Genomic DNA, 18,833 nt, shown 5'->3' with positions numbered 1-18,833 from the left:
TTGGCATGCAAGGCACGTAGGTGATACAAGAGTCCAAGTGAAAGCCTTCATCTGTATCTCGTTCGCTCCTTGTCAGCTATCAAGTTCCAATCTTTGAACTTTCTCAGCGTGCCAAGATTCCCAAGCGATCATAGTGCAACGTGGGCAAAATCATATCTCATACAACTCTCTTCTTCCTCCTATAAATACCCCCTTCCTCTCCCAGGAAACAACACAACACAGCACACACCATAGACCTCCACTAGCTCTCTTCGTTATCCCAAAATGGCCTCCCCAACCTCACCCCCTCTCCTCCTCCTCCTCTTCTTCCCCTTCCTCCTCTTCACCCTCTCCCACGCCGCCACCTTCAACATCGTCAACAACTGCCCCTACACCGTATGGGCTGCCGCGGTCCCCGGCGGAGGTCGCCGGCTCGACCGCGGCCAGTCCTGGAACATCAACGTCAACCCCAAAACCACCGGGGGCCGCGTCTGGGCCCGCACCGGCTGCTCGTTCGACGGCAACGGCAACGGGCACTGCCAGACCGGTGACTGCGGTGGTAAACTCGCCTGCACGGCCTACGGCGCCCCGCCCAACACCCTCGCCGAATTCGGCCTCAACCAGTTCCAGAACCTCGACTTCATCGACATCTCCAACGTCGACGGCTTCAACGTGCCGATGGACTTCAGCCCCACCGGCGGCTGCAGCAGGGGCATCCGGTGCACGGCCGACATCGTCGGGCAGTGCCCCAACGAGCTCAAGGCTCCCGGTGGCTGCAACAACCCGTGCACCGTCTTCAAGACTAATGAGTACTGCTGCACCTCCGGGAGCTGCGGGCCAACCAAGTTCTCCAAGTACTTTAAGGACAGATGCCCGGATGCGTACAGCTACCCCAAGGACGATCAGACCAGCACCTTCACTTGCCCCGGGGGGACCAACTATAAGGTTACCTTCTGCCCTTGAGGTCCTGCTTTCCTCCATGCAAGCGAAGTTCCAAGAATATATATATATAGACTCTTGGGAGGCTGGGAGCTAGTAAACTGCTAATTACTATTCTGTAATAAATTAAGTGAATGTGAGCTCCATAAGCTTGCGAGATTGAAATAATTAAATAATAAGAGGTCCACCGCAGAACGTGCCATTACTTTTAAAACAGTTCACTTTTAATGGCTGTCGCGCTCTATGGCCTGCTTCACGCGAGGTCAAGCGATTTCCCATGGGCTGTTGGTTTTGTCGCATCTTATACGTTTGCTCCAATTTTTTAATTTGAGCAAAATACATAGAAAAAAAGAAAGAAAGAACATAACCGGTCAATGAAGAAATCGGCTATCAATTTACTGAGAAGGCAAAAAAAAAAAAATTAACATCCAATTAATCTTTTCTTTGATAGGAATTTAACACATATGTACTAGATAAAACAATTATGATTGCACACCGTTTGCTCCAATCTTTTCTTTGATAGGAATTTAATATAATATCTACTCGATAAAACAATTATGATTGATGAAATCAGTGGCACCCATCAAATGCGCTATCGTTCGTATAAATGAACCATGCGCATTGCATGGTTTGGAATAATAATTTCCATGGTGCGTGGATATCTTGGGTGGTGGAAAGTCCTTTTCACGTCTTGGATTTAGGAAAAACACTACAATATTACCCACACGGTGCACGAGGTATTTCTTTTCTAATTTCATCAAATATGAATTATTTCAAATTAAGTACTCTTTTCCAAATAAAATGTATACTTGAAGTCGGTTGTTTAAGCTCACATAATTCTAATGTTAAAAAAATTATAGATTAAAAAACAACATAATATAAAAGACTATTCAGTTCAAATGATATTAAACTTATAAATTTTATTTGAATAAGAAAATAAAGTATTATTGGTGGCGCCCAGTATTCTCGATTGGAAAATGAAGTCAAATTGTTTAAGTGGTATGGTGGTAGAAAGTAACAATCATTTTTGTCTCTTTTTTTTCAGTGAGGTGTTTTCTTATAATTTTTGGTCTCGGATTTGTTTATAATTTACTTGCATATCTTGAAACAATATTTTCATCATCAATTGTTTCAGAATGCACATTATTCAGCAGAACAGGATCACTAATTATTTTCTTCCCAAATATCTTTTTTCTTCGTGGTCCTATCCACAACGGCACTTTCATCTTTATTATCTTCAATCTGTGAAAAGAATGTGTAATTATCAAGTATTAAGAAAAAATATATAAACATAATCATCTATAAACAGAAGTATAGGAATATATGAGTCACGATAGATTTTTCTTGATTTTTATTGCCTTCTAACTCCTCATATGCATCATTGGAAAACACTTTAAGCATAGTATAGGACTTTATCCTCCCTCTTCAAGATTGTATTCATCAACATTAATTTGGAGTATATATATTTTTTCTACGTTTTTTTTTGATATTTAAGAAAATGCCAAAACCATCATCTTTCTGTATGAAGAAAAATGCATAACATGGTATCATCATCCAAACAATAGAACGAACTAGACATAAAATATATGTTGCACAAATCTTATCCATACATAATTCTATTTACGAAAGAGCAGAACCAAATAAAATATTTAGAAATATAACTAAGAATAAAAAATTGTAGGGTAAGAATAAAAAATATTATTTCTTTAACTGACATGAGTAAGAGATATTTTATTTCTTTTCGTGCTCTAATAGATATATATTTATCTTTTATCTAAAATGAAAAATATATGTTAGGACTGGTGGTCCATGGAATTTATTTAACTAATATCATAAATGTTTAGAAAATATTACAGAAAAGATACATGCATTAATAACATGAATTAAATGATAAAGTTACTCTGATTAAGAAATAACCTTACTAAAATCTCAGTGCCTCTGCGTCGCCCCCTTATAAGGAATTTTTCTTTTGTCATATTATTTCTCTTTATGTCGCATGAATGTACTTATGGCATGATGGGCTTCGTGATGGATATGGTTCTGATACAGTAACTCTCTTGACATTTGGAACTATTTTTTTGGCATAAAGACTTCAATTTTTATTTATTTGAATTGACGCGAACTCTTAATTTATTTTTCCTTCCCTTCTATTCCTCCTCGTATCCTGTCCATCACGAAATCTACCCACATTCATTCCTTGCTTTTTCCCTTTCAAATCACAAGATCACCATCTTTCCCACTATAATCCTCTCCTTCTCTTTTCTAACCCCACTCTTCATTTCTTATTCTAATGTGTTCAACTCTCTATCGCTGTCCAAAACGATGTGTCTCGTCCTATTCTTGCCTTCTCTTCTAGCCACTACAACTAGCCATGGGCAGCGATCCAAGTGGTGGAAGAGAAGGGAACGGGAAGAAAAAGGGGTGGTGTGGCGGCCGGAGGAGAACTAAGCCGGGAACGACACTGTCTCTTCAGTCTCTCGTCTCCTCACTCTTCTGCTTCGGTCTATGCTTTTTTAAATTCGATCTGGTCAACAAAGGGTGGTGTGATTTTGATCTTTTCCGATTAAATTTGGATTTTCTCTGGTATTGTTTTTTTCTTGGTCCTTAATGGAAGACTCTCGGCACAACAAATGTTTTCTCTCCGAGAGATGTTTCTATTCTAATTGTCAGAATCATGCACAATCTCAATCATTATATTATGTACGATCTTGGATATCACTGTTGTCACATATTACATGCACAATCTTAGTATATCAACTTAGAGCAATCTCCAAAATTATGAGATCTAATTGTTATGTTCAAATTTAGTATTTATACCAAATAATAAGATTTTATTCTTGTATTATATTATATATAGTCTCTAGTATCTTTCCTATGATCATATGATTTTATTATTTTATTCTACTATATCCGGTCCGATCTCTCAGGCTCAACTTATATATAAAGCACTAGTGCTATCTAGTCCCTGGTACCTTTCCTCTTCACATTTTCATTGTTCGATTGATGAGGTATTACGTTTTAGCTCCAACCCATCTCATTCCTAATTCTTTATGAGTTATCATTGATTTTATTGTTCTGTGTCTTATTCAAGATATCCATCCTACTATCACTTTTTTCCGAGCTTGTGTTACTCTGAAGAGGCATCTACCAAAAAAAATTGGTAGTACTTTTTTTTTTGGAAGGGCCGTCAAAAAACTTCCTTCTCTATCAATGGATGGAAAGAGAGATTTTTTTTTTTATTTCTTCCGAGCAGCTATAGTGCTTCGGACCCTCTGTGGAAACCTCAAAGATTGTTGAACTGAACTCTGGGGTTATCAGATAATGATCAACAATCACTCAAAATTATTCTTGGATCCAAAGTTCCACTTTTGCGAGATTTGTTTTCTGAGCAAACTTTGACCAACGTTGGTCTAAGCCTAGCCAATCCAAGAAAAGTTATAAATGAATGAACCATGAAATATTCAATAATTTGAGAAGTACATTATATTATATAAAAATCATTCAAATAATAAAGCAAATCTCCACAAAGAACTACCAGAAAATAAATTATATGTAAACTTAATATAACCATAATATCACGGTACGATCTCTTAAAAGAAGTTATTGAACTTTAAAAATAATTACAAATATGTTATAAATGACATTACTTTTAAGTAATAATACAAATGAGTTAGGCTTCGATCGCAATCAAGTCAAAACCACTTCATCTTTAACTCTCCTCTAACAAAGATATACCATGCATGGAAGTCTGATTCATGAAAACAAATAAAGTTAGTAGTAAAGAATATATAGGTGGACACTAAAAATATCCGTAGTACGTTGGGTCAATTATTTTATGATTTTCTAGATTTTTTTTGAATTTTTTTAAGTAGCATTTTTTCATAATTTTTTCTTTATAATATCCACAAGAAAGTTCAACCAGTTTTAACCTCTGAAACAAAAATGGAGCAGGAAAGTTTAAATGGAATTTTTGTTCATGATTTAGTTAAAACAAATTTAGTTGGTCCATTGATATAACATATTTGGATAACTTTAATATATTTAGATAATTTTTACATATTTATATGATTTATAATCCATCAATTTTTTTTTGAATTTAGTATGTAAAAATTTGAATTTTGTACATAAAATTTTGAATTTTATGGCTCATTTGAATTTGATTAAATATGCTTTGTTTATTTTTGTGTGCATATATGCAATTTTTCATATAAATTTTTCTTTCTAACATATATAACTTCACAAAATGTCACATTTTTTCTAGAACATTTCTTTTTTGACATGACTTCCAAAAATGTCTCTATTTTTATATAATTTTGTGTAATTTTTTATGCAAAATTTCTTTTCCAACATGACTTTCAAAAATCTCTAATTTTTTTAATATTTTTTAATTCTTTTTGAATTGTGGAGAGGGGCCGAGTTTTCTCTTTCTTTTCCATTTAATAGGTATAGAGATGAGGTTAAAAGGAGGCATTAGAATTCTCTGGGCAAGTCGTAGAAAATTTATTAATTCCAACAAAGCCATGTGTCAGATTTATATTTGCTGTTCAAGTGTATCGAGTGCATCTAGGAGATCAAGTAAGTTGGTTTCAAATGAAGATAAACTTGGCTCTTCTTGACTCTTGTCTTTAGGTTGGCAACGGTCCACTCTAAGTTGAACAGGTTAGAAACCTTCCTAATCCTCCGGCGGACTAGAAGTGTTGTCATGATGATCCTAACAACTAGTGCATGACTTTAATTTTATCATAGTCTTGCATACTTACTTTGGAAGGTAACGCATGGGAGATTTTTCAACAATGACGACATCTTAATAATCTCCGGCAACGTTTTGCTCCCGTCGTCTGCATCCCAAGACTCCTATAACAGAGTCAAGAGAAAATTCTGAGGGCATGCAAGACTTATCCCTGGAAGACTTTTCCACACTTGACCTGCTTTTTGCCCAAAAGAACTTACGAAGTCATCATGAACAAGGATAACTTACATGGCAGGGGGATGGAAAAACTCGTTCATTCATAAATGCAGCATTGCTAAATTCCGCTGTACCTACCGAGGGGCACGAGCCCGCGAGCAAGTGGTGGTTTTACTGGACTAGTTTTCTTAGCAAGCTGACGTTGGGCCATCATCCAAGGACACAATGGTCAATAGATCGGCCGACTCCGGAGTTAAGATTGTAGTCAACTGCTATCCGAAGTAAAATGCCTCGTGCTGATGGATGATGGTAAACTGGCTGACTAGGCTCCTAAGATACAAATTTGTCCTAAACTAAAAATTTTTTTACCGGAGATTTTCCTACAGAGAATCCTTCCATGCTCAGGTTAGTTGAACTCCAAAAAACTATGGAAGAGAGAGAGAGAGAGTTTCTAAAGAAAAAATGGAGTAGAGAGAATGACTTACCTAAGAATCCTCCGATTTTCTCTATGGTTAGTGTCGACATGCAATAAATGTATAAACGGCTCTTCACAACATCTAATAATTATGAATATGATCATTATTGCAAAACACTTGCCAATGAACGTGTGTACTAGAGAATAAATAGCATCAATTATCAAAATCATTGGGAGTGGAAGCCAGACACAGTGGCAACCGTCAAAGTGGACAATTATTATCTATTAGTATAAATGAGTGAAAACTATACCTTATATAGATCCCTTCGACAATTCAAATCAAGAATTATAATTTATCTTAGTTCTTAATCTACCAGTAGTTTCTACTCTAGGAGTAGCTATAACTTAAAATTTCTACTACTGCAGTCCAATGTTACACCTCTATTTCTATTGGGATATATTTCTTTCAAGAAGTGGCATGACGATGGTGAAAGTCTTTGAAGGTCCAGGCATCTAGATCCTTACTAGTCTTTGTCCTCTCTTCAATTATCATCATGTCGGCTGATTCGATGTCGTTTGCATGCCCTGCACCCCCCATAATTTTGCCACCCAACTTGTGTGGACAAGTTCTCTAGCATGCCTGTTCCTTAGGTGGTGCGAGAGTGGCTTCACAGTGACAAATAGGTGAAACATTGACAAATTATGATTATAGCTACCTAAGAGGTTAAGCGTTAATTCAAAGGCTAATCGTGTTCTATATCATTCTTGTTACTAAGAAAAGTCATCAGCCTAATATAGGGGTAAAGACCTAAGCAGTATCAGTGGTTATCAAGAAGTCAGGATGTCAGAAATGGAGATAAATAGTTCAAAAACTAAAATTGACTTTAGCAAACTTCAAGGGAAAGTGATCAAAATGGTGTTAATCGAAGATGTCAGGTGTCAGTGTTAGAGAAAGCAGACAATTGTTTAGATCCAGAGAAGGGACCTTTTCTCTATTCAATGATCAACATTTTCATTTTCATCCCTTCTGCTAATTTTGTTATTGCTTTTTATCCTCTAGCTTTTATCCTTTATCCTCAATAGCATAGCGTTGTAGCTATCGCTTCCATCTCTAGGAAGGCAGTATCTAATAGCGGAAGTCCCTATAGATTAGCGACGCTTTTTATTGTCTATACCGATGTTTATAAGCATTATTAGTTTTATTGGTGATGTCTTATAAAGCGTCGCAAAAGCGTCGACTATATGAACGTTGCAAAAAAAAATTGCCGGTGCTTGGAGAAAGCATCGCTAATATTTTTTATAACAACGCTTTAAAACGTCGTTATAATTAATTTTTTTTGAAAAAATTATTTAAAAATTTTAAAACTCTGTATATATATACATGCTAAAAGCATCTCTAAGTATGCCCCTTATATCATCTTCTCATACAAGATTTCTTTCTATGTTACTGGATCCAAAACTAGAGGTGTGCTCTAAATAGGAGAGTTGGTTGCATGGAGTCGGCAATATGGACTCTTCATGAAATACCCATTCAGTATAACCCTTTAGAAAACTATTGTACACAAATATTCTTCAATAGTTTTTGGAACGAGAGAAGAACTATTTACATATTTTCGATATGGGCATAAAATCTTTTCTTTTATATTAGATTTCTCATAAGCAAATTTAATAAAATTCTGAACTTCATCCAAATATTCGGCACCGGATCTCCACTTATTTATCCAACTTTTATCCATTCTATTAGAATATTGATTAAACTACAACTTATCTAAAAAAGATAAATAAAATTAGGGTATAAAGAAGGATGGCATAAAATTTATTCAATAAAAAGACCAAAGAAGAGGATGTTAATGAATACGTGGCTAGAGAAAGATACATTGTTCAACCAAACATATGGATTCAAGTGTATACTTAAAAATTATACAAAAGAAGTGTTCTTTAATGGTAGTCAAAGATGTTTAGAATTCGTAATTAAATAGGTGCACTTGAGACAACTACTTGTTGGGGGATTTAAAAACATAAGAAAAACTAATGCCATTTTTACAGCATATAACTGCATTTAGGAAGAAAATAAGGAACTCTAATGGGTTGATACTTTTGACTTAAAAGTCAGACAAGGCTCCATTATAATTTTGGGTTCAGGTTGGGTCCTTGGCATGAAAGAACATTTGATATTCTTTCGCCTGTGGGACCGTCCGATGGGGATGGGCATGTTGAGATTGGGGCGGATGGGGAAACAGAGTCGAAACTGAAGAGACCCGTTAAGGCCAATATGTATTATAATCTCTAAGATATTTTTTTATTGGAAAAAGGTTCTATAAATTCATGCTTATACAAAATAATAAATCTCCTGCTACACTTTGGGATATCACATGCATTTGTCATTAGTCCAATGATCTCCCATGATGGCAACACGAGAAAATATATAGTTTTAATACTTTAAAAGGTTCAACAAAATTACAAAATTATCCAACCATTATTATTAGGGAACTTTTTTCTTAAAACAAGTTTAAATTTATTAGATCACCAAAAATAATCATTAATAAAAATTAAATTTTAACCTTCTTGTATTAGATCCGATCCAATCCGAATGACTGGTTGGGTAAAAAATTGTAGGCATGGACCAAGTTCTCCAAGTACTTTAAGGACAGATGCCCGGATGCGTACAGCTACCCCAAGGACGATCAGACCAGCACCTTCACTTGCCCCGGGGGGACCAACTATAAGGTTACCTTCTGCCCTTGAGGTCCTGCTTTCCTCCATGCAAGCGAAGTTCCAAGAATATATATATATGGACTCTTGGGAGGCTGGGAGCTAGTAAACTGCTAATTACTATTCTGTAATAAATTAAGTGAATGTGAGCTCCATAAGCTTGCGAGATTGAAATAATTAAATAATAAGAGGTGCACCGCAGAACGTGCCATTACTTTTAAAACAGTTCACTTTTAATGGCTGTCGCGCTCTATGGCCTGCTTTACGCGAGGTCAAGCGATTTCCCATGGGCTGTTGGTTTTGTCGCATCTTATACGTTTGCTCCAATTTTTTAATTTGAGCAAAATACTTAGAAAAAAAGAAAGAAAGAACAAAACCGGTCAATGAAGAAATCGGCTATCAATTTACTGAGAAGGCAAAAAAAAAAAATTAACATCCAATTAATCTTTTCTTTGATAGGAATTTAACACATATGTACTAGATAAAACAATTATGATTGCACACCGTTTGCTCCAATCTTTTCTTTGATAGGAATTTAATATAATATCTACTCGATAAAACAATTATGATTGATGAAATCAGTGGCACCCATCAAATGCGCTATCGTTCGTATAAATGAACCATGCGCATTGCATGGTTTGGAATAATAATTTCCATGGTGCGTGGATATCTTGGGTGGTGGAAAGTCCTTTTCACGTCTTGGATTTAGGAAAAACACTACAATATTACCCACACGGTGCACGAGGTATTTCTTTTCTAATTTCATCAAATATGAATTATTTCAAATTAAGCACCCTGTTCCAAATAAAATGTATACTTGAAGTCGGTTGTTTAAGCTCGCATAATTCTAAAGTTAAAAAATTTATAGATTAAAAAACAACATAATATAGAAGACCATTCAGTTCAAATGATATGAAAAGAAATGGTCAGGGCTATGCAGGTGCCCATTGAAAAGAATTAATCTGTTGTGAGCTTGCCATGCCAACGACCTTGTTGAAGATGCTTTTACTTCAGTCATCCGGGTAAATGTCGAACTGCGATACTGTGTCGATTCCCAACTTCAATATTTGATCATTTCTTCTTCTTCTTTTCTTTTTTGCAGGATGCCCACAATGTAAGTTTCATGTATGATAAGCTATTCGAGTAACTGTGGATCACAGTAATTCTTCCATCAATTAATCCTACATGCATTAAACCCAATACAGTGTAGATCTCCCCAAGAAAATCACATAGTTCCATTTCAAAGTCGACAATTATTTGTTTATAGTAATTCTGGTTAGATTCCATATTTTGTCTAAGGAAATATTTGAATAACATAATCTTGATTTTTGGTAATGTTGAGATATATGGAAACACTCCATATATCTTCTTCCTTTGTACCTTTAGACTTGTGTACTTTTGTACTTCTGTACTCTTATACTTTTGTACTTGTATATTTTTGTGCTTCTGTACTTCACCTCCTTTGAACTTACTATACTCCCTATAAAAGAGTCATTCTTTGTACATATTAGAGTAACTGAGATATACATAACTCTCTCAATTCTTTTCGCTTTCTCCTTTTCTTCATAGTATCATAGCTGCTAGAATTTTGGTGCCTCCACAAGCTTCTCCTTTCATGAGAGTTCATCCTAGCCTTGCTTGGTTTTTCCCTCTCCTCTCACAGTTCCCGAAGCTCTTCATGTCCTTTTGAAGCAGTTCGAAGATCGATCTCGGCAATCCAACACCGTAAGGCTATTCACCCAACACCGATCTTCAATCCGGCAAAATTTTACGTCCAACCGTCGCCTCACGCGTCTACCACTCCAGATCCAGGCAAACCTCATGCATGGCACTCTTCCCACGCACGCCTCACCTCAATCTTAGCTACATCATCCTCCACGTAAGTCTTTGACTATTGACTTTGACTTTTGGGCCTCTCTTTTCGCAACAATTATGGCTTCCCAAAACGATGTTACTCATCCTATTGAGATCATTTTGGATGGGACCAACTACAATCTATGGGTTTCCACTATGACGGTTTTTCTCAAAGGAAGAAAACTATGATGTTACGTCTCTGGGGGACTTCCTAAGCCTGAGAAGACCTCGTCTGAATCCACCATAGAGTATGCGACCTGCTTGGAGGAATGGGAAAGCAATCAGTATAAGATTCTCTCATGGTTCATCAACACTTCAGTTCCTTCCATTCACAGCCTCCTTCCAAAGCTCGGAAGCACTAAAGTTGTGTGGGACTTCTTGGCGAACCGATACAACTGCACCAACGACGCATCACTCCAGTTTCAGATCGAGACCAAGCTCTACCAGATGCGTCAGGAACCAAGTCAATCTATAACTGATTTCTATTCTTAAGTCACTAATCTTTGGGATCAATTGGCTACTGCATAACCACAGCTGCATTGTACCACCGACATAGAGCTCTTCGCTCAATATCGTGATTGTAGTTAGCTCATGCACTTCATGATGGCTCTACGAGATGATTTTGAATCTATTCGGGCCTTCCTTCTCCATCGTGCACCATTTTCTACCATAGACATCGTAGTTACAGAACTAATCTCTGAAAAGAATCGCTGCCCTACAATGAAGTTGCAGTCTATTAAGATTGTTATGGCTGCTGCTCCCAAGCCTTCCTCCAATCATTCTGCACCACAGCCCAATCATTCTCCAATCTTTCAAAAAGCACTTCTGCAAATATTGCAAAGAAGATGGTCATGTAGTCCAATATTGCCTAAAGTTGCAAAAAAAAAGGCTCACGAGTCTCGAGGTGCCCTCCGACATGCTACTGCAGTTGCTTCAACTACCTTATCTGCTTCTTAGTCTTCTTCTTAAACCAATGTGCTTACTACAACTGAAATTGAGGCTTTAATCCACCAAGTTTTGACTCGCGCCCTATCTATCACCACGGGTAAATCCTTCTGGTTTATAGATTCAGCCTGTTGTAATCATATGACATTTGATCTCATTCTCTTTCCTACGAAAACAGTCCTCAGGCCTAACCACATTATTTACACTGCTAATGGTTCTCATTTACCTGTTAGCCATATTAGATCAATTTCTACTTCTAATCTCACAATTGGTAATATATATTTGTTACCTAAGTTGTCTTTGAACCTTCTGTCAGTTGGCCAACTTTGTGAGTTGGGTTTCGAACTTCATTTTACTAATCGGGGTTGCAGGACCCACGAACGAGTCAGTTAATTGGGACGGGCCATAAGATTGGATATTTGTTTGAGCTAGATCACTTGCAGATCCCTCCCACAGTGTCTCCAACTATCGTTGCTCTCACCACCTCCTCCAGTCTTTGGCATTCTCGCCTCGGTCATACCTCATTGCCTCGCATCCAATTGTTAGCTTCCAATGGTTACCTTGGATCAGTAGATTTTACTAAATTTGATTGTCTTTCTTGTCAATTAGGCAAACAAACTCATTTACCTTTTAATACCAACGACTCATTTTCTCTTGCTCCTTTTCATCTTGTTCATTCTGATATTTGGGGACCAACTCCAATTTCCACTGAAGGGGGATCCCACTACTTTGTCATTTTTGTGGATGATTATTCTCGTAACCCATGAATTTATCTTTTGTATAGGCGTTCTGAATTATTTGACACTTACAAAAAATTTTATAAAATGGTGCAAACTCAATTCTCTTGTACCATTAAAATTTTCCAATCAGATAACGCTATGGAATATAACGAAAAATCTTTTCTTGAGTTCTTGCAGCAAAATGGCACTGTCTCTCATCGCTCTTGTCCCTACACCTTCCAACAGAATGGACGAGAAAAATGTAAACATCGTCACATCTTGGACACGATAAGAATATTGCTCATCTCTGCCTCTCTTCTTAAACATTTTTGGGGTGAAGCTCCTCTCACCGTTGTCTATACTATCAATCGTGTCCCATCACCCACCATTTACAATAAAACTCCCTTCAAGCTTTTACATGGTAAACTCCCTGACTATAGCGCTCTTCAAGTTTTTAGTTGTGTTTGCTTTGTTCTCCTTCCCCCACATGAACGCACCAAGTTGGAGTCTCGTTCCCAGCTTTGTTGCTTCCTTGGTTATGGCATTGAACACAAGGGATACCGTTGTTATGATCCCGTAACCAAGCGCCTTCAGCTCTCTCGTCATGTGGACTTTTGGGAACACAAATTCTTTAGCAGTGTCTCCTCTTTTCCTTCAGCCTACTCCAGTAACTCGCCCATATTCACTGATCCATTTATTAATTTGTTTTCCGAGTCCACTAACCATTTTGCAAGTGATTCAAGCTCTTTAAGTGATTTGTTTTCGGCCGCTCCCAATAACTCTAACATGTCCGTCAATCATCATGTGGCATCACATGCCCTTGAGTCACCCTAGGACCAACCAACTCCACCTGAGCCCTCCCAAACTGTCGAACCCCACCATTCTAGTCGAGTAAGTGCACCTCCTCCACATTTGGAGATTACCATTGTTTTTCTTCCCTTGCCACTCTTAGCCTCGCACATATCGTGAGGCTAGTGCTGACCTTCTTTGGCAAAAGGCTATGTCCAAAGAATTAGATACCTTTACCAAAACTCATACGTGGGATCTGGTGGATGTACCTCCTGAAAAGTCTGTGGTGGACTGTATGTGGACGTACAAGATTAAGACTAAAGCAGATGGATCATTTGAACAATGCAAGGCCTGTCTTGTTGCGAAGGGCTTCACTCAAGAGTATGGTATTAATTATGAGGAGACATTTGCTCCTCTTGCTAGACTTACCTCTATTAGATCTTTGATTGTAGTTGTTGCAATTCAGCATTAGCAGTTATTTCAGATGGATGTCAAAAATGCCTTCCTCAATGGTGATCTTATAGAGGAAATCTATATGAAGCCTTCTCCTGGCTATGAGCACCTTCCTCACAAAGTCTGTTGTCTTGGTCATGCTCTCTATGGTCTTAAGCAAGCTCCACGGACTTGGTTTACCAAGTTTAGCTCTGTGATTGCACAACAGGAATTTGTACCCAGTTCCTATGACTCCGCATTATTCCTCCTATGACTGATGTCGGCACCATCATTGTCCTTCTCTATGTGGATAATATGCTCATTACAGATGATAACGCCACTGGCATTCGAGCTCTTCAGGACTATCTTAGTCAGCAATTTGAGATGGACTTGAGTACTCTCCATTACTTTCTCGGCATTAAGGTAACCTCCTCCTCATATGGCTATTATCTCTCTCAGGCCAAATACGCTTCAGATCTTATTTCCATAGCAGGCTTGACAGATAGTAAGATGGCTAGCACTCCATTAGAGTATAACGCCCGACTTAATCTCACTAATGGTGTGCCTCTGCCTGCTGTCACTCTCTACAGACAGCTGGTTGGCATTCTTATCTATTTTACAGTTACACGGCCAGACATTGCATATGCAGTCCACATAGTTAGTCAGTTCATGCACCAACCTCATTCTCTCCATTATGCCGCTGTCCTTCGAATTCTGCGTTATATTAAGGAGACTTTCTTTCATGGTCTACACTAATCTCAGTCTTCCTTTGACCTGCGGGCCTACTCTGACGCGGACTGGGCTGGTAACCTTACCGATTGTCGTTCAACTACTGGCTACTGCTTCTTACTAGAGTCTTCTCTCAATTTCTGGTAGAGTAAGAAGCAGACAGTTGTTACCAGTTCCACCACTGAGGCTGAGTATCGCGCAGTTGCTGATGCAACTTTTGAGCTCTTATGGCTTCGCTGACTACTGACTGACATAGATGTTCCTTCACTGTGACAATCAGAGTGTCATTCAGATTGTTCATAATGATATCTTCCATGAGCGCACCAAACATATTGAGATTGATTAATTGCCACTTTATTCGGCAACATCTCAACGATGGCATTCTCCACTTACGACCCGTTACTTCTGCAGATCAGCTTGTTGATATCTTTACGAAGTCTCACCCACCAGGTCGTCTCAGTGAACTTACCAGCAAACTCGAGTTAGTTTCTACGTTACCACCTTAAGTTGAAGGTGGATGTTGAGATATATGGAAACACTCTATATATCTCCTTTCTTTATACCTTTGTACTTGTATACTTTTGTACTTCTATGCTCTTATACTTTCGTACTTGTATACTTTTATACTTCTATACTTACTTTCTTTGAACTTACTCCCTTTGGCCTCACTCCCTATAAAAAGGCCATTCTTTGAACAGATCAGAACAACTGAGATATACATAACTTTCTTAATTCTTTCTTCTTTCTCCTTTTTTTTTGGGGTAAATATTTCTATATCATATTTTTTATTTTGGGTAAGCACTAAGCAATGCATAAAATTTTGTAAAGTAACAAATCATAATTAAGCTATTTCTTTTGCCGGGAAATTATGGAATATAATAAATCACCCATGATATGCTCGGATACACTGAATATAATAAATCACCCAAGATATGCTCGGATACTCTCCAACGAGTTTATTCTTCCTTGTATAAATACCATCCACAGCCAACGTCGTAGAGATACAGAAATGGCATCCGCAATTGTAGCCAACCTCACTATTCTCTCTTTTCTCTTCCTCTCGGCCTCTACATCCCATGATATGCTCGGATACACTGAATATAATAAATCACCCAAGATATGCTCGGATACTCTCCAACGAGTTTATTCTTCCTTGTATAAATACCGTCCATAGCCAACGTCGTAGAGATACAGAAATGGCATCCGCAATGGTAGCCAACCTCACTATTCTCTCTTTTCTCTTCCTCTCGGCCTCTACATTCATAGATGCAACCACCACCAACGCCACCAATCCACATGCCTTCATCCAGTGCTTCCTCAATAGCACTAGCTCTAGTAACTCCACCTCCAAACTCCTGCACATCCCAAGCACCACTTCCTACGCCGATGTCTTCAACTCCTCCATCAGAAATATAAGGTCCATTACCCCTAATGCCACAATGCCGGCCATCATCTTGACACCCACCAATGCCTCCCATGTTCAAGCTGCGGTCAAATGTGGCAAGGCCCAAGGCCTCCGCATTAGAGTCCGGAGCGGTGGCCATGACTACGAGGGACTATCTTCCGTCTCATCTGGCGATCCCTTCATCCTCCTCGACCTTATCAACTTTGCATCGGTCGCGGTTGACGCAACTGATGGCACCGCATGGGTTGGAGCTGGTGCAACAATCGGCGAGTTGTACTACCACATCAATGTTGGGGCCAAGAACCAAACTGCCGGGTTCCCCGCGAGCATTTGCCACACCGTCGGCGTCAGTGGGCTGTTGAGTGGAGGTGGGATTGGGACCATGATGAGAAAGTACGGGACCTCCGCCGACAATATCGTCGACGCAGTCGTCGTAGATGCCAGTGGCACGCTCTTGGATCGAAAGTCCATGGGTGAGGATCTCTTCTGGGCCATTAGAGGAGGAGGTGCAAGCAGCTTTGGTATAGTCCTCTCATTCAAGATCAATTTAGTCTACGTTCCCCCCACGGTCACTGTTTTTCAGGTTCAGAAAACCCTAAGTGAGGATGTAACTAAGCTAGTCGGGAGGTGGCAGAAAGTGGCACCGAGGCTTGATGACAATCTTTTCATTAGAGTTCTTGTTAATGCCATCGGCAACAAGGAGAAGGGGAACCGCACGATCCAGGCTTCGTTCCAGTCTTTGTTCCTCGGCGGGCGCCAGGAGCTCCTCTCCATCCTTGACAAGAGCTTTCCTGAGTTGGGAGTGGAGGCCAAAGACTGCACTGAGATGAGCTGGATGAACTCTACTCTCTACTTCGCAAAAGCCCCTAAGTTGGACCCTACCTTCTTGTTGAATAGGAACCCATATTCCAACAGCTCCTTCAAGGCCAAGTCAGACTTTGTGAAGAAGCCTATCCCTGCAGAGGGTCTGGAGAAGATCTGGAAGTTCTTATTAGAAGCAGTGGATGATTCTGTACAAATGGTTATGGATCCTTTGGGAGCGAGGATGGATGAGATAGAAGAGACTGCCATTCCTTTTCCTCATAGGAAGGGGAACTTGTACAATATCCAGCACTACTTGGGTTGGCCTACGAACGAGGATAGCCAGAAGCATTTGGATTGGATGAAGAGCTTTTATAATTTCTTGGCTCCTTATGTTTCTAAGAGTCCAAGAGCTGCCTACTTAAATTACAGGGATATAGACCTGGGCAGGAATGAGAAAGGTAAGACAAGCTACCGTAAAGCTACTGAATGGGGGCAAAGGTACTTCTTGAACAACTTTAAAAGATTGGCACAAGTGAAGGCTAAAGTTGATCCAGATAACTACTTCCAGCACGAACAAAGCATTCCACCATATTCTATAAATTAATTAGATCATTTTCTGCAAACTGAAGAGTTTTTTTGTATCTCTCAATAAAATAAATAAGATGGGTGAGCAACATTTTCTTGTTCTGATTTTGATTCATCATGTAATGCACACACCAATCCAACCCATTACAACTCTTGAAAAACCAAAGATCAATGGTGCATGATACTGAAATCTCGCACCATCCTCGCTGCCTTCACCATTTTCCACCATGTCAATGGCGTAGAAAATTGAAGCTAAAGGAATTATTGAGACCATATGTTTGAGGTAAAAGGCCACCTACAATTCATCTATTGCTTGTAAATTTATAGTACACAAGGTCAAAGATAGAGAAGAAAAAAAAATAAAGAATAATTTACAAATAAGGTATACTTTCCTAGACTACAACATAGTGGAAAGGAAAGTTTTTGAATAGCTGCACAATATGCAAGAATTCCTTAGTCAACTTGATGCTCTATGATTCTTGGGTTGCATGATTCTAGTCAACTTGATGCTCTATGATTCTTGGGTTGCATGATTCTCACTAATGAGAAAAAAATTTGAATAGTTGCACAATATGTTAGAATTCCTTAGTCAACATTATGCTCCATTATTCTTGGGCTAATGATTCTTGCCAATGTGGAAAGTTCTTGAATAGTTGCACAATATGCAAGAATTCTTTGGTCAGTGTGATGGTCCATGATCCTTGAGCTCCATGGTTGAAAGGAATGATTTTCGCCAATATACCTCCGCGAGATAGGGGATCCATCAGATACACCTATCTTTGGAATGAAGAAAGGTGAATCATTGCCACGATAGAGGTATGGTGAGCACAATGGCAAACTGGTCTTGAGTAGACACATGAGAGACTTTTAAAAAACCTTTGGAAACTTTCTCCTACACAAAATAGCAATCTATAGCAATCTGTTTCATCCTGGAGTGAAACATGCATGGGATTAGCACATACATACGTGATGCCAATATTATCACAATAAATTATCATGTAAGTGGGAATGGAGAGATCTAATTGTATAGAAGAGACTAAACCCAAGCTAATTCCAAGATCGTGGTAGCAACATCTTAATACTCAGACTTAGTAGATGAGCGAGTAGCAGACCGTTGCTTTCATGAACACCATAAAATAGGATTGCTTCCCAAGTACACGATGTAATCCATGGTAGATTTGTGATCATCTTGCCATCCGCCCAATCAGCGTTGGAGTAGGCATAAAGGAATGGAGAAGAATGTTGCCTAAGCAGTAAGCCATGATAAGTGATTCTCTTGAGATATCGAAACACATATTTGATGGCACTCCAATAAGTTTCCAAGGGTTGATAGATGAATCGAAATGATTTGTTGACTACAAACGGAATATTACGTCGAGTGAAAAAAAGATATTGAAGAGCACCAACAACTTATCTATATTTAGTAGCTTCAATGCAGGGAGAACCATCTAAGAGAACCAGTTGTAAGCAAAGGAGCAGCAACTTTCTTAGCTCCCAGCATATAGGTATGATCAAGTAAATCTCAGATATACTTGTATTGAGTGAGAAAAGGATCAAAGGATATAAGTATAACTTCAACACCCAAATAATAATGAATGTACCCTTGTTCTTTTTGAGAGA

General features: G+C 38.6%; 1 protein-coding gene and 1 pseudogene across 1 annotated transcript; both read left to right on the top strand.

Annotated features, from left to right (window-relative positions):
* Window positions 1–200: 200 nt before the first annotated feature.
* LOC120109343 (thaumatin-like protein) lies at window positions 201–1,132 on the top strand. The gene has a single exon (XM_088717298.2). The coding sequence runs from the start codon at window positions 265–267 to the stop codon at window positions 940–942; it is 678 nt and encodes a 225-aa protein (XP_088573424.1). The 5' UTR covers window positions 201–264; the 3' UTR covers window positions 943–1,132.
* Window positions 1,133–15,355: 14,223 nt separating this feature from the next.
* On the top strand, window positions 15,356–17,283 carry LOC103709856 (monolignol oxidoreductase AtBBE-like 15 pseudogene; annotated as a pseudogene).
* Window positions 17,284–18,833: the final 1,550 nt, after the last annotated feature.

The sequence above is a fragment of the Phoenix dactylifera genome, chromosome 1, assembly GCF_051530095.1.
Source record: "Phoenix dactylifera cultivar Ajwa chromosome 1, Ajwa_hap1_PhDact_Kaust_v1.1, whole genome shotgun sequence".
NCBI lineage: Eukaryota > Viridiplantae > Streptophyta > Magnoliopsida > Arecales > Arecaceae > Phoenix > Phoenix dactylifera.
Note: the sequence above shows the minus strand (reverse complement) of the source record. Positions and strands in the feature narration are given on the sequence as shown.

Bases quoted from the DNA above. Each gene is read 5' to 3' on its own strand.
- LOC120109343 (XM_088717298.2), top strand. From the start codon at position 265: ATGGCCTCCCCAACCTCACCCCCTCTCCTCCTCCTCCTCTTCTTCCCC.